The sequence below is a fragment of the Eumetopias jubatus genome, unplaced genomic scaffold (assembly GCF_037043125.1).
Source record: "Eumetopias jubatus isolate StellerSeaLion01/CBP00866 unplaced genomic scaffold, mEumJub1_p1.0 scaffold_3, whole genome shotgun sequence".
Lineage (NCBI taxonomy): Eukaryota > Metazoa > Chordata > Mammalia > Carnivora > Otariidae > Eumetopias > Eumetopias jubatus.
Genome location: NW_028274809.1, coordinates 25,977,640 through 25,993,997, shown reverse-complemented (window position 1 = coordinate 25,993,997; position 16,358 = coordinate 25,977,640). Strand labels below are relative to the sequence as shown.

Here is a 16,358-nt window from a genome sequence, read left to right as displayed (position 1 = left end):
TTCAAACCTTTATTAAGAATTCCTTGCTTTGAGCCTAAATTAAAATGAACAGAGTCGGAATCTGAGAAGCCTTATAAAAGAAAAAGATTCAAGTTGTTGGCCTTTATAGCATCTCATGTTAAGGAAGGAAAACTATTTTCTGAAATGTCTCTGTTTTAATAAAAGTAATGAATTTGTCACATAAAATTATAAATACCAAAGTTATAATCTGGCCACTTTGCTAAGCATATAGAGGGGGAAAAAACTACTTCCTTTATATACCTGAAAGACTTAGCTCCTTCCCATAAACAGGACTGATGCTCAGTGACTATCAATTGATTTAACTTTTAAAACTTTTAGTTATCTTCTCCCCAGTGGGATGCAATGACATATTTTTCATATAAAAGAAAAACTGAATTTTGTTTTGTTTTGTTTTGTTTTTGCCTCTTTCTACACATCAGCCCTTCTGAATGGGGCAAATGAGCAAAAGGTATGGAGTAGGTTGGAGAATGCAATTTATAAGAAAATCACCTGGTGGATTTTTCCAAGCAATACGTACCTCAAACATTGGGGTAGATGTCAAGAAAAACAATGGTATCATGAAAATCACATGTTCTAATAACTTTGAAGCAATAGTATGTGGGCAGACTGCCTGCATTAGAATCCTACCCTTCCACCGGCTAACTGTATGACACCAGTCAAATCCCTTAACTGTGACAAGTTTCTTCATTTGTAAGACAGACAGAATGATAATAGAACCCAAGGAGATTGTTGTAAGGATTCGGAGACTTAGTATATGTGTGTTGGTACAGAGTAAACACCAGGTGAGTGTTACTTTATTATTGTGAATCTGAAACAAAGCAAATAATTTCATTTCAGAAAATGAGCAGAAAGTTGGAAGTTTTCTTATGCTTATGGTCAAGACAAATAGGATGATGTTTGTTCCACTGGCTATGATAATGTTCTTAAATGTAGGAGCCTGGACACTTCTTGAAGGTGGAGTGATGTCAAAATTCTTTGAATCTCAAGTATCTGATAATGTCTCATGTGCAGAGGTACTCAATACATGTTGAGTGAATAATGAATGAATTTTTAAAAATAAGTGAATGAACACATGGGTTGACAGTTTTCAGAAAAAGAATGGTATTCATATAGAGTGGGCTTAATATTTAAAATAAATGCAAATTCTTTTCAGAAGTTTCTTTTGAAACTTAAATCTACATCTTAGAAATGATTCGGTAGTCTTCCCAAAATGATTGATATGGTCCAAAGTATTGCAGTTTTCTGTTTCTACTTCAAACTGACAGAAAATATTTAGTCTCTTGAGGGAAAGAGAGTTGTACTTGTATCACCTCTTGACTACAGTCATATCATCCTTTTTGAAGACAGCCTACCTTGTTAAGAATTTTCATTTATTTATAAACACATAATTTTATTAGCTTGAATGGGTTGATTTTTTATTAGTTGAATTGGTAGATTTTTTAAAACTAAGGTTTAACTAACATAAGACAAAGGAAACATTTCTCCTCTTGAAATCTTAAAGATATTTCAGAGTACATATTGTATTACCCATGCTTGTGTTTTGAAATTAACTCTACATGGACTTTCATTGGTATAGTATGTTTTTAATCTAGGAATCCTGCTGAAATGAGCTGCATAATTATTTTGTAATTCTAGGGCTTACAATATATTTGCATGATTTCATTTCTCAGAAATAATATGGGAGGTGGTAGATGATTATTTCTTACCCTATTTGAGTCAATTCTCGATCTGGAAGTATAGATGGGTGGGGGGATGTTGAAAGCCTGAGGGACCAGGTATTCCTCAGCATCCATCATATCTTCCAAATCCTCTTCATCCAAGAGATTCTGAAAGAACTTGCTGTCATTTGGACTGGGAAGCTTCATGCGATCATCACCCTAAAAGTTTGCCCACCAGACAGACAAAAAATGAGTCTTCTTTTCACCTTAAACATGTGGACTTTGCAGCAAATTTACATAATATCAAAGCAAGTGGTTGAAAATTCATGTACTCGTTTAAAAAAATAATTCTTTAACACAATTACCAGTCATGAAGGAGCCTGTAACATACTTAGATATGACAGGGTAAGATAAATACATTTAACAGAATGTGATTAATGCCATCAGAGATGAATAAAGCAGAATTCTCTGGCTGCTTTGAAGGAGGCATAATCTATTTCAGATCTGAGAATGACGGCAGGTTTCATTGCCAGGATGTTTGAGCTGTGACTTTAAGAATAAATAATAAAAGACAATTGACTTATCAATCTTTATCTTATTTAGTTGGTTTGATATTGTAGAGTTCTCAGGACATACAGGCTGCTCCATGATTTGTCCTAAGGCATAACACTGTAGCTTCCAAAATCACAGCACAAGTAGCAAATAATATAAACGAAGGTGGGAGAGACACCAAAACCCTGCTCTTTTTTACTTCATCTATTTCTTAACTATGATTTTTTTTAATTTTTCAAAATTATGTGATATTTTTGTAAACAAGTTGTTTATGCAAATTAATTTGGCAAAAAGATAACTGGAAACTATTCTAAAACCTGGCTTTTATCTTCATGTCCGACTATTGATAGGAAGATAAATGCTACCGTGTTTTATTGAGGAAAATTAATTCAGTGCAACCCAAGGTCCATTTGTTTATGATTTAGATAAAAATAATCATAGATAAATATACTACAATTTTTAAATTTTCCAATCCATTTTTTCTAGTGTTTAATATAAAATGTCTTTTGGGCTATCATTTGATTCATACGTACATCAATTCACTTGAATCTGAGTTATTGCTTGCATACTGTATATCTCCCCAAACAAAACATATTTATAAATATTTTTTAGGAAATTAAATATCAATACATTGAAACTATTAATTCACTGTCTTCAACCATGGACAAGATTAAAACAAAAATCCATCTTTCGGGCGCCTGGGTGGCTCAGATGGTTAAGTGTCTGCCTTCGGCTCAGGTCAGGATCTCCCGGTCCTCGGATAGAGCCTCAAGTCGGGGGTCCCTGCTCAGCGGGGAGTCTGCTTCTCCTTCTTCCTCTGCCCCTCTCCCCTGCTCATGTGCTCTCTCTCTCTCTCTCAAATGAATAAAAATTAAAAAAAATTCTTAAAAATCCACCTTCCTTTTATTCTGAAAAGGGAAGATTATAATGGACATGACTTAACGCATGTTAATAAAAAGCAGAGTGCTAGAAGGCTTGTCTGGGGATAAGGACTTTTTATGTATATGGATAATCATAATTATCTTGCTGTTCAGTACCAGAGGCACTTGAATACTAAGGGAAGAATCTTAGAAGTGTTTGTGATGTCGAGTGAAAGGCTCTTTCCATAAGTCATTTCACATGATATTCTGCTTAATCGACTTATGAGTGGTGATTTCCACAGTTCCAAAGACCAGATATGTACCAACCTGAATAACTAGATATCTTTGAGGGTCTCGAGCCATCCTCGAAAATTCAGCAGCCAGTTCCTTAAATTTAGGCCTACTGTCAGCATCAATCATCCAACCTAGAAATTCACACACAATACAAGAGTTACTCTATCCATAATTAAGAAGAAGTAGGATGTAAATTTTATGAAAACATAGGCTAAGTTTGAAAAATATTCTTTTAATAACAATGATCTAAAAACAAAAACAAAAAAACAAAGCTAAAGAAAGAAACAATCCAATTAGGTGAGGTTCTATCTCAATCAGTTTGTTGATATTCAGAAGTAAATGTAATACATGATAGAATAACAGAAACTTTTCATTTTGTTGATCTAATTTAAAATTAATTTTTCTTCTTAGAAAACATAACCTAGGCTAACTATGGGAACTTACAGAATCTCTGATTTTTTTCTTCTTTTAAGTATGGAGAGAATGCCTTTTTTTTCTTTTAACTTTTCTTTGATGGGGATATAATTTATTATTTTATGTCAGGAGTGACATGAAGCTTTGGTTACAATGCAGTACACCACCCCAGAGGGGGAAAGGGAAGAGAAAGCAACTTTCTCATGCTACTTTTTTCCTGCTGGGAAAAAACCAATCCAAAATGATTGGTAATGTTTGTTCAGCAACAGCCATTAGATTATCTAAGTACTAGCCTTTGCAGCATAAAAATACTATCAGCAATTTTCAAGGTATGTATTATTATTTAGCTGGGAGTCTAGATAAAGTGGGTCTTATCTCCCCAGGCTCTGTTTAGCTGATGAGATCACAAGAATAAAAGCACAAAGCTTTGCTTGATTTTCTGGCCAAATGACCTTCTTCTTAGGTATTAAAACTCATAAAAGCAAGGTAAAACACCCTATTAGGCAAAATATTTTCCTGATTTTTCATTGTTTCATCAGAGTATCTAAATGAAGTATCTAAATCACCTCTGAAGCTAGTTATGAGATCAAATTATATAACGCATGCATTTTTTTTTTTTAAAGTTCCCTCCATAGATGACTGCTGAATGATGTTTGATCCAATAAAGCTATAAGGTTTATTTCTTTTTTCTGGGGGTTCAATTTTTAGTCTTGTCCTGGGAAGTCTTTGGGTGTCATATCATGTATCATTAATATCACCTGAATTTTTTCTCTCTTAACAAAGCTCAACTATATGCATCCACTTAGAAAAAAAAATGCTGTTGATACCAAGATGCTAATGAGAAAATAGGTGTTTCTGGAACTACTGTAATCAAAAAAGGTTAACTTTGCTGGGAGGTATCACTTTCTTTCGAACTAAATATTGAGTAAATAGAACTATGCTTAGAGAAAAGGGCATGCTGACCTGAACTGGAAAGCACATTTTTTATTTCTTCCCTCACTGTCAGAATGTATCACACATGTCATGAATATAAATCTGAGTAGACCTGGGTCCAAAGTCTCTTATTAATAAGATGCTTATTCACCTTCACCAGTTTGTTTCTTTGCTAACCCTGTGTAAATCAGAAGGGGAAAACCCCAGATTATACAAGAAAGATTGCTGAATGCTAATCCCATTTAAATTAAGTAGGAAACTCCAGAGACTTCCCTAATTCTGTTTAAATTAAGAGCCTAGGCTGCCAAAACACATTTATAATACATATGTGTCTGGGGCACAGAAAGGAGAAAGAAAAGTAAGAGTGTTTGATGTAAACAAATGATCAAATTGAAAAAAAAAGTAAATATTTGTAATCTTTTTATTTCACTGTAGATTCATGTCTTCTCACTTCCCATTCTGCCCTGCTAATTTCCTGTTGACTAAAACTGGTAAACCTATTTCCATTTAATTCATTTTTTTAAACTATCAGTTTCAAGCTTTCTTTCTTTATATTTAGATCATTTGTTTAGACTGCTATTTTCCTGTAAAGATTACTAGCATTATTGTGACTAATTACATCTCTTTATGAAAGACAATTTGATTATCATGGAAATGATAAGAATCAAAGTGAAATGAATCAGAAGAGTAAGAGTCATATAATTTTGACTTTATAACGTGGAAGCATGCATACTGATGCATACTGCTTCCTATTAACAATAAGCCAAAAACACAGGTGTTTACATGATTTTTCATAATTTTTGAACTTTCATATTTTTCATATACAAAAACATTATGCAGGTAGATTAATCCATACTATTGTTTTACTAAGCATGATGATGGTGATGATAAAATTATTTTGCAATCTTACATTTGACCATGACCATGTAAACATCAATAGTGCAGATTGGAGGCTGGGGCAAACGTTCTCCTTTCTCTAATAAATCCGGGATTTCTCGGGTTGGAATTCCATCATAGGGTTTTCCTCCAAAGGTCATCAGTTCCCATATAGTGACTCCTAAATTGGAGATCAAATATTTACATAAGCATCCTAACAACATAGTATGAAGAAACCAGCAGTATGCCAATAACAAAAGAAAGCTCCCTGGAAGGCAGTCAAAAATAGTCTAAAGAGTCTGGGTGGCACAGTCGGTTAAGCATCCGGACTCTTGGTTTTGGCTCAGGTTGTCATCTCAGGATCATGGGATCGAGCCATGCCTCAAGCTCTGTGCTCAGTGCCCCCCACCCCACCCCCACTCTAAAATACATAAGTAAATCTTAAAAAAAAAAAATAGTCTAAAGAAAGGCTCTTCAGATTTCTATATCTATTAGGAGAAGCCCAATGACAAAATCTTTTTGGGAAATTCAATTATTTTATTATTGTCTTGAAATTTTTAATGAGTAACAGAGACAATTCAGAGTGGATGTCAAAATACAGAGTCTGTTCCCCATTTCTACTTTTAAGTAATGTTAATGTTTGCTGATCCAAGTTAATTTTCACTATACCACATTAGAGCCTATCAAACAATTCATTATATACATGTGTATTCAGTATCAAGTAAATATGATTGCAGATAAAATCTGATGTTGACTAATTTTGAGATTAACATTTTTGCTATTAAATGTCCTGTAGGACATTTATTTATTTATTTATTGTTCCTAAACTAAAATTGGCTGTTTTATTCCTGTCAAATGATCAGAAAAGTTGTTACCAAACCAAAGGTTATGGTAGACAACTGAGATTTTAATATATTACATTTTAGTGAACGAAGAAATAATAAAAAAGGCAGATAAATGATACCATTTAGAGTTTTGTTTTTTTTTTTTCTAGTGGACAAGCAAAGAGTTAATTCCTTTAGGAAACAAGGCTTGTAAGTAGGTATTCCCAACACAATAAAATAAGTTGGCTTAAGATATTTTACATGAGCTTAATATATTTACTTTTGCCTTAAAACCCTTAATTCACAAGGAAGATTTATTTACCATAGCTCCAAACATCACTCTGATGGGTGAATTTTCTGTAGTGTATACACTCCAGAGCCATCCATTTAATTGGCATCTGAGAAATAAAAAGAGAAATAAAAAGTGAAAGTTTTATAGTTATATAAAAAGTCATCCCTATATTCTTTTCCCAAAATATGAGTCTCTGGGTTTGCCTCAATTGTATTTTTTGACTGTGTTTTTTTTTGTGTGTGTATAGAAAATACAAACATAATAATAATAATAAACATGTTATTTCTCAATACAGAGAACAATGAATTGACATTTATAAAATTCTTAAAGTGAATTAACCTAAAGGTATATTTATTTTTAAAAGCTTCATAAACAATGAAAAGTAAAATAGTATCACTTTCTATAGTTCTTAATTAATGTTCAGCAATTAATTCAGTTACTAGTTATTATTATGACTCACAACATCAATTCTAAACATTTAAGACATGTGCTTCTAAAAATATGATCTACTACATTTCCGCCACCCTCCCATCCCAAAATGAGATTCCTTACATTTTCACTCATTCTTTTTTACCCTCAGAAAATTTCTGGCCACCAGTAAGATGGTCTCTTTCTATACTTGCCCCCACCTTTTTCCCCTCATATAATTTGGTCACTTGAAACACCTAAAATAACGAATTCCAAAGTTGGGCTTGCTTTGTTCCCCAGCCACAAATGATCTCCCTTGTCTTGGTTAGTCAGTATTGAAAACATGTACCATTTTCAAACTAGGAATTATATAAAAGAATGTGAGAGGATCAGTACAAATCTATGTTCCCTACAAGAAAAACAACTCAACTCACATACCCTGCTGATGAGGGGTCAGCAGAATAGGTTTCAACTAGGAAGGGCAGCATTATATAGCTAGAAATATAATTAGATTCTATGGAATAAAGATAAACACTTCTACTTTGCAGTTGAAAGCTTAAAACTAAATAGGCCTTTGAAATCATGAGGTTTGCTGCTCACCAAGGTGACATCAAGGTAACTGTATGACAGAATCATGGTATTCAGTGAAAGGGAACAGGAGACACACTGGAAGTGATTTCCCTATGGGCAAGGAGTTAGCTGACTTTACGGACTACAGACATGGTGTTAAAGAAGTAAGTTTAAATCACAGGTGGCTTGATAAAGACTTAATGGTTACTAGGCATTTAAAGCTATAATGAATCTTGCTTTAGACAAATCCTACAGCTGTATGTTCCTAAGACAAGTGAAGTCATGTGATTTATAGACTTCTGTGTAATCTTGTAGTGAATTTCAAAGCTGTGGTCTCAAACTGCGGCAATTTGGTAGCAAACAGGCAAAACAGTCTGATAAAATCGAGGAAAGATTAGGAAATACTACAAAACTGAAGTTTTTAAAAATTTTTCTTTGTCTTGTGATAAGATCTGAATATACATAGTTATATAAGAGATCCTATGAAGATATAAAAATCATATACTACATGACATATAAAAATCAATGTTAAGCATTTGGAAGTCTATCATTGTGAAATATCTGTAATATGTATTTGGATGGCTCATATAAATAAGGCACATGATAAACATATTTAAATGACATATCGATCCCTTTTTTTTGTTAGCATGTGTTTATATGTCACCATAGGTTAAGGATGCACTTGCTTATTTCATTTGGCCTCTCCTGATCTAAGTTTTCCCACATTAAGCTAGAAGGACCTCCAGATGGAGAGGAGATATCCTTAGCCAAGTCTAAACAGTGGGTTAATGAGGAAAAACAAGAGCTGGAACTAAGGCCTGGACTGAGACTATATGGCAGGAACACAGTTGTCAGGCAAGACCCGAGGCTGGACAGTCAGAAAAGTAGAAGGGGAATGGTACTGTTAAGATCCCTAGGATATAGTGGCCTACATTCTGGTGGAGAGAATGAGGTAATAAATAAAGCAAATTGGTCAATCATATACTACAGTAAAGCTTAAAAAAATAGAGCCAGATAAGAGGAATCTGTTATATCTGGTGTAAGAGGATTAGAAGCTAAATAGAATGATGAGCTTTCCAATGAATTATGGTTCTTGGTAGTGGTCCGGCTTCTCCCTAATGTATGAAAGAATAGTTGTGTCTCTCTGTAGTGGTCAGTCCTGTGTTCTTAGGATCAATGAAACAACTTCTATGGCCCTGGATTAAAGCGTAATTTCTAAAACGCCTAAGGATCCACCCACTTCCCAATACTGGATGCGACAGAAGGACCCCTAGAGACGAACTGTCTTATTTTGGCTACTTTTGAGAAATGGATGTTGGTATATATAATATATTTGACCCTGGGTGAGAGAGAGGGCAAATGGTGGAATTGAGATTTTACACTTTCATAACTTCAGACTTAGTGGTTTCTTCCTATAATATGTAAGAAGATAAAAGAATATCATACTATATTTTCAAGCAGTATTGCTCTAAAAAGATACCCACCTTTCCTCCATCAGCATTATACTCCTTTTCATCTCCTTCTAAGAGTCTGGCTAGTCCAAAATCTGTGATTTTCACATGGTTTGGAGATTTCACTAAGACATTTCGGGCTGCCAAATCCCGATGAACAAGCCGTCTTTCTTCCAAGTACATCATTCCCTGAAAAACACCAAGTTCCAAAAAGATAGTCAGTTAATGCCTAGGCTTTGCTATTTGTCTAAAAAGCAGTTTCTTAGCCTTCAGTTGCAAGTGCTTGATGTCTCTAAGCGAAGCCAGGATCCTGGAATATTTTCAAAATTAGGAAAAACCTGGGATAAAAAAGCAAACCACAAATAACTTTTAGCCTTTATCCCCTAAAGTCCTATAAAGAATGAATTACCTGTACATGAGCTAAATGTTAGATCATTTTTTTTTTTCCTCAGGGACTTTATAATCTTTTGTAAACACTTTCACTAGTGAGGTGTAAGTGTCTCTCAGTAGATAAGCTAACACACACTTGGACTGACCCACATTATTTCTAGTAGTTTTCTTCTCAATAACTCCTGCTTCATACCATCCTCCCCATACACACCTGCTCCAAAGACACCCATCCATAATTTTTTTAAAAAAATATTTCGTATGAAGGTTTAATGGTGCCAAAATCACCATCATAGATTCTATCAAGGCTGAAGAATTATATTATTCTTATTAACTATGCAAAAAAATGAACTATACCTTAGAGGCATTAAAAGCCTATAATTTTTTTAGATGGCTTCAATGACATTAGTAGTCATTATAAGAACCCACAAGTGAAATTACATTGTTTATAATGACCCTGAAATTAGCCTTTAATATGTTTTCTTCATTAAATATATAGGGTAATTAAAAATAAAATGTATTACTGATTGCCAACAATTATATATATATCCACATATATCCATATAAGTTCATATCTATTCATAGGTATATATCCATAATCCACAGAAGCAATAAATATTAATTGTACTTTACACCAGTAGGGAAACTAAGAGTCATTAAACATTAGCCTTAACTAAAGGTTGATGTAAAAATCAAGGAAGTAAACTCAGAGGCCTAGATTAGAGTGAGCATATTCTTATTGAAGTGTTAGAGAAATTCTGTATTTGAGGATTTCAGAGGAAAAAAACTTGTCATTCAAAACCAAATCAGAATTATTAGAAAATGGTTAAAGCATACTCTCATGCCAATTGCAAATCAAAGCTGTTGGTAGTTAACATTGCAACTGCAGGACTTTGAAGGATTAACAGTTGCTGATATCAAAACAAAAGCTGTGGAAAACAGACACATAAATCACACAGGTAGAAAAAAGAAAAAAAAAAATGAACTGTATACCCAGTGTAGTGTAAAGAGAAGATTGCTTCAAACAGCGTCATGGGCCAAACCCTATACTATAAATGCCCATTAAACACAACCAGTGGAGATACTGCCTAATACAGTCCAACTGTGTCAGTAGTAGGGTAACACCATTTGTATTAGTGTTTTCTAAAATCAGCCCACAACTGAGATTTCTAGGGATTGGTCCTCTTTCCCAAACAGTGCTTTCTGTTTGAGTATGCCAACTTGGAAATTCCTAGAATAAAGTGAATCTAAAAACGCATAGCCTTTATATGATTTAAGGGATCAAAAAACAGACTTATTGCCTTGGAGATAAAGTTTTTTCAATTATTTGCCCCTTTAAGAAATGTCCACAAAAACATTCATCTTTCCTTTCTTACCACCCTCATATCAGAATATGCAAAGTGTGTTGGCAACGAGTTAATATTCAGATCCACACATGATGACAGAACACACACTATGTTTCAGGCACTGTGCTAGACATCAGGGAAACAAAAGAGTCAGAGAAGATCTGTTCACTGAAGGAGGACAGAGCTATTACTGAAGTGGACAGACATGGAATATGGACTTGAGTGAATTGGTATGATACACACAAAGGCATTTAAGGAGAGTTGTGTTTTGAGGATCATCTCTAGTAGAGCCTAGCAAGTGTGCATGAGAGGGGAGCCTTCAGAGAGATCCTGAGGCCTAAGTAAGGTTTGAAAGATGTCTATCAGTTGGGCAAGGTGGGGGGAAATTGCAGTTAGAGAGAACACACACAGGGGCATTAATACCATGGTGTACTTGAACAAAGGTATGTGATTCGGTATTTCTGAGTCATTATGTATAAAGGCGGGAGAGAGACGAGTGGTGAGGCTGACAAAGTAAGAAGAGGCTCATTTCAACAAGGGCGTCTTATGTGTTGTGGTAAAGACTCTGAGCTTTGCATCTTACGCAGTATTTGATATGGTGATACAGAAGTTGTTTTAAAAAGGAAAGCCACCCAATTATCATTGGAGTCTTGAAAAATATCACCTGGTATACAGACAAAGGATTGGACACAAATACAGCTGAAGTTGGGGGCCACTGCTACAATAGAAAAGAAAAGTGATGAGATGGAAAATGATAAAGGTTGTAAACTGGCAGTCCATGAGCTACATCCATTTTATATACATATTTTTTGACCCCCACACTGGACAACTTTCAAACATCCTCTTTAGCTGATGACTGGCTGTACACCATTGAGGGCACCTTCAGCTTGCCAGGACCCCACCACTCACTATTACTACCTACGAGTTCATTTATGATACTTATCTAGCTCCCATGCATGAGTGTCTAAATCTTCCAACTAAACTAGGCCAGAAGAAATTCCAGCAAGAGGACAATTCCAAGATACACTTGTACAATAAAATAACCATCCTTGGTAATGGAATAATGAAGAGGAGAGTAAATTACGAATGATTCTGTTTTCTGACTTTTGTAACTTAGGTGTATAATAATAATTCCTTTAACTAAATATTATCCTAATGCAAATAATAGTGATATATACTATACCAGTAGAGAACTAATATTCACCAAGAAACTTAAGACCCTACTGACACATTCTGTGTTATGAGCAGAACTACAAAAACTCCAAATGTTCTTTGATATTCTATACACAAAGCCTTAGCAGGTGATAGACTACCCTGAACGTCAATTCCATTTGTCTATAAAAAATGTTTTCTTCAGAATAATGAGAACTCAATTCAGGAAACCAGATGATAATTTCTATATAGTTTCCTCCATCCACCTGAACATGATTAAAAGAAATAAAAACAGAAGCATCTCTATTATTACCAAATCATCAAAATACATTTGTATGGTTGCTTTGCAACTATGAAACATCATTGTACAGATGCTTTTAAATCATTAATTATGACTGCTACCTTAGTCCTACTTTCACACCTAAATTAGTGTTGAATCGTCTATGGATTGCTCACAACAGGTTTCTCCACATCACAGTCATTAAGATAGGATTTTTTTACTAGAAGATCTCATTAGAGTCACATTCTCTTCTAGATTCCTTCACAATAAAATCATTCCTTAAATCAGAGTGTGATGCAATGAAGGAGGCAGTTATTAGAAATAACAGTGACAAACTGGATAATGTCCCGTGAAGTCTGAAGATGATTAAAAAGAAGGGCCCTTCATTATGATAGATGGGTGCTGCATTGATTGAAAAGAAAGTTACTCTGCCTTGTAGCAACTACCATGTCTTTGCCATGCCATCTCGGGTGGAGTACATTATAGGAATATTAACACAGACAATAACCACAGCTAACATTGAGGACTCAGAACATGGCAGGCGTTAAACTAAACACTTCTACATCGGTAGGTTAACTTAATCCTATGAGATGCATACTGTTTTCATCCCATATTAAATATGAGAAAACCAAGTCTCAGAGAGGTCGTTACTTGCTCCAAGTTATCTAATGAGTGATAGAACTGGGATCTGGTCCCTTGCTGTGGGGCTCTAAAGTCTGCACATTTAAGCCTACCCCTTCTCTTCCTAGGTCATGGGGTTGTGTGGGCATGTAGAAATTAATGTGCACAATGAAGTCACATAGTTTTAAAAGATCCTAGTTTTTCTGGAGCAAAAATATTATAAGATGTTTCTGTGAATTTCAGGGCATGATGCAAGTGACAGACTTGTTTGTATTTATATTTAAAATTAAGCTAAATTATAGAAACTTTTCTGATTTGGCAGGAATTGGAATTACATAACTTAGAAACTTAATTCTTACTTTGGCCCCAGGATATGCAGGATGGTGGAGTTGGTTTGAGTGTAGACTCTGGGGTCAGTCACCTGGATCGAACCCCAGCTCTGCCATGTTCTAGCTGTGAGACTCTGGCAAGTTAATTAACCTGGCACTCACCTTTGTCTCTAAAATGGCCATAAAACACCTATACCACAGATTGTTGTAAAGATAAAATGCGTTAATATATGTAAAGCACTCAAATAGTGACTGCCATTTGGTAAGGGCAGAACATGCAAGGTTTCATTATTTTTCCACAGATATCAACAGTCCTAGCATGAACAAGAATAACTTACCCTCATTAACTTGAATTGCTTATTTCAGAAAATCTGTGAACCTCAACTAATATATCACAGTAGGTGTTCAATAAATGTTTACAAATGGTGATACATATACCCATAACCAATCCATCATGATTAATGTGTAGGTGCAAATTCCAAATAGTTACTGTTCAAAGTATTATTTTAGTAATGATTCACCTGAGGATGCTGTCATATAAAAAGAAGGAAAAATTAGGGAATCTATTAAAAGATTTGATGCCCTCCATAAATACATCACAGATTCGGGATTTCAGTGAGGATAAAGGTTATGAATACTGGTCTTTAGGTTGAAAGTTTTCAGTGCTGCAGAAAGGGTGAATAAAATAGTAGGTTTGCTGTACCAAAATAGCTACCTTTTATCAGCACTGAGAGGAGTTTTTTGGAGACATGTGTTAGGAGTATTTTGTCTACTTCTAGACCCAAGTGCTGTAAATCTGATTTTACTCAAACTATTCAGAATTTACTGTTACCCAAACCATTCAGTATTTTACCATTTTCCATACTTGCTCTATATGCTGTAATGAGTTTTCCCAAAGAGAACTTATTTTCTGTTTTGCTTATACCTCTTAAAAGTTGCTTTAATAAATACAAACTAGCTAAGGAAAGTCAAACTTTACTCTGACGTTCAGAAATGCACTTTAATACCAAATCCAAGGATAATTTTATTACAATTGAGCTTAAAGTTTTAATCTCTGGTTAAAATCGACTCATCTAAACTGCTCTATGGAAAAATATCAGTATTGATGAACACCTAGCAATGACCTTCTTTTCAATCTTATGATATTTGAATTACAACTGTCTAGCAAAAATGCATTCTTATTATGTTTTAATCCAATGTGAAAATGTATTCTGCCCAGCTGCAGGAAGCTAATGCAAGTCAAGAGAGACCAGACTATTTTTGACGATAAATATTTGCTTCCCATATATAGGCCATGTGACAATTTCATCAAACACATGTGTGGAGCTAAAAATTTCAAGCTACAGTCAGCTCTCACAGGCATTAATCTCTGGAGTTAGCAAGAGTACACTTTTTTTCCCCTGTTTTCTATTCTAATAACCTGAAGCTTTTTTAATAACACAGGAAGCTTCAGGAAAGCTAGCTTCAAATGAAAATCACTCCTCTTTTCTACTTTTCCTTCTAAAAGCAATTCTATGCCTGAGGAAAAAAAAATCCAACTATTATGCTCTCTACTGCTAGAGCTAGAGATATGAGCATGTTCATAGGGGCCTTTTTGGATGAAGTAACTGACTTTATCTGAATAGTGCATGAAGGGAAACTAAGGGGGATTCGTAATTAAATCAACTGAGATGTCTTTTCAACCAGAGAAAGCTGGTTCATGGCAGCAGAGAAAGAACACAGAACTGAATGTTGGAGATAGAAGTCCTGGACATGCTGTTCACTAGGCTTTTGACCTCAGATACTCATTTTACCTCTCCTATAAAAGTGACAGATTGGACTAAATGATCTCTGAAGTGTCCTCTAGCTTTAAATTTTTATTCCATGGTAGATGGAACTGTACAACAGATCTATATAAAATATTAAATCGTGGGCCAATAAAAGACACAGAGAACAGTAAAGAAAGACATAGAGTAGATGCCTCCCTTCATATGTTTAGTGAGAGCCATGGATATGTTTTAGTAAAAGTCAGTTTCCACAGACTGGACACTGGAAACCACAGTTTCCACATGCATCCAATGTTTAAGATGACAGACTTTAGAAATAAACCCCAGCTCTTAGTAGCTCTGTGTCCTTGGTCAATTTATTTGTGTGTTTCAATTTCCTCATCCATTAAATGGGGATAATAATAGTATTTACCCTGAAGATTGTCTTGAGGACTCAATGCCTTCATATTTGTAAAGCACCCAGAAAATTCAATATTCTAAGATACCATGTGTTTTCTAAATAAATAACCTCAAATTCAACCCTCTTATTAAAAATACAATTTGACGGGCACCTGGGTGGCTCAGATGGTTAAGCGTCTGCCTTCGGCTCAGGTCATAATCCCAGGGTCCTGGGATCGAGTTCCACATCGGGCTCCCTGCTCCTTGAGAGCCTGCTTCTCCCTCTGCTTCTCTCTCTCTCTCTCTCTGTCTCTCATGAATAAATAAATAAAATCTTTAAAAAAAAAACCCTCATTTAAAAAAAATACAATTTGACTACTATAAGAGAAAGAAAAGATAGCCAAATGAAATACCTACTGGCTACTCAGCACTGTTAGGTGAAGTAATTTCTGTTTCTTGCTTATTTGTCCTTGAATGTTCTCCTATTATTCTTTTCAGAGGAAGAAAAGCAGATTCATGTGGCTGTCCTAAACTAGCTTGGAGTTAATACTCATGATTCATTCTTACATCTTCTGATTGCACCTATGATCTTCAAGAAACTTGGTTAGGTTCTAGTTTGTAAGGGGATTTTGAGATATTGAGGGCTAAATTTACATCAGCTTAATAATGCATAATTAAAACAATACTTGTTGATACCTGAAATGTATTTTTCACAAAATCTCCCAATAACATATTTGAGAGTGTGTGTGTGTGTGTGTGTGTGTGTGTGTGTGTGTGTGTGTCACAGGCACACATGTATGTAGTAGGTGCTGTGGTGTAGAGCCCAGAAACTTCTTCAGGACCAATGGATTCATAGGGGAGTGTTGGCTGCTGGTAGCTCTCAGCTGCATCACTTTGGATGCTTTAATACCTCCAACCCAACTGCTGCTTTGCTGGGGGTTTTGCC

General features: G+C 35.0%; 1 protein-coding gene across 1 annotated transcript in view; it reads right to left on the bottom strand.

The window, feature by feature from the left end:
- The window catches only part of ERBB4 (erb-b2 receptor tyrosine kinase 4), a 680,938-nt gene that overhangs the window by 30,893 nt on the left and 633,687 nt on the right, over positions 1-16,358 (bottom strand). The window contains exons 22-26 of the mRNA XM_088021952.1: positions 9,187-9,342; positions 6,755-6,830; positions 5,643-5,789; positions 3,419-3,516; positions 1,728-1,898 (exon numbers count right to left, since the gene is read on the bottom strand). Of these exons, the coding sequence (XP_087878078.1) occupies positions 1,728-1,898; positions 3,419-3,516; positions 5,643-5,789; positions 6,755-6,830; positions 9,187-9,342 (648 nt within the window). The remainder of the gene's footprint in view (positions 1-1,727; positions 1,899-3,418; positions 3,517-5,642; positions 5,790-6,754; positions 6,831-9,186; positions 9,343-16,358) is intronic.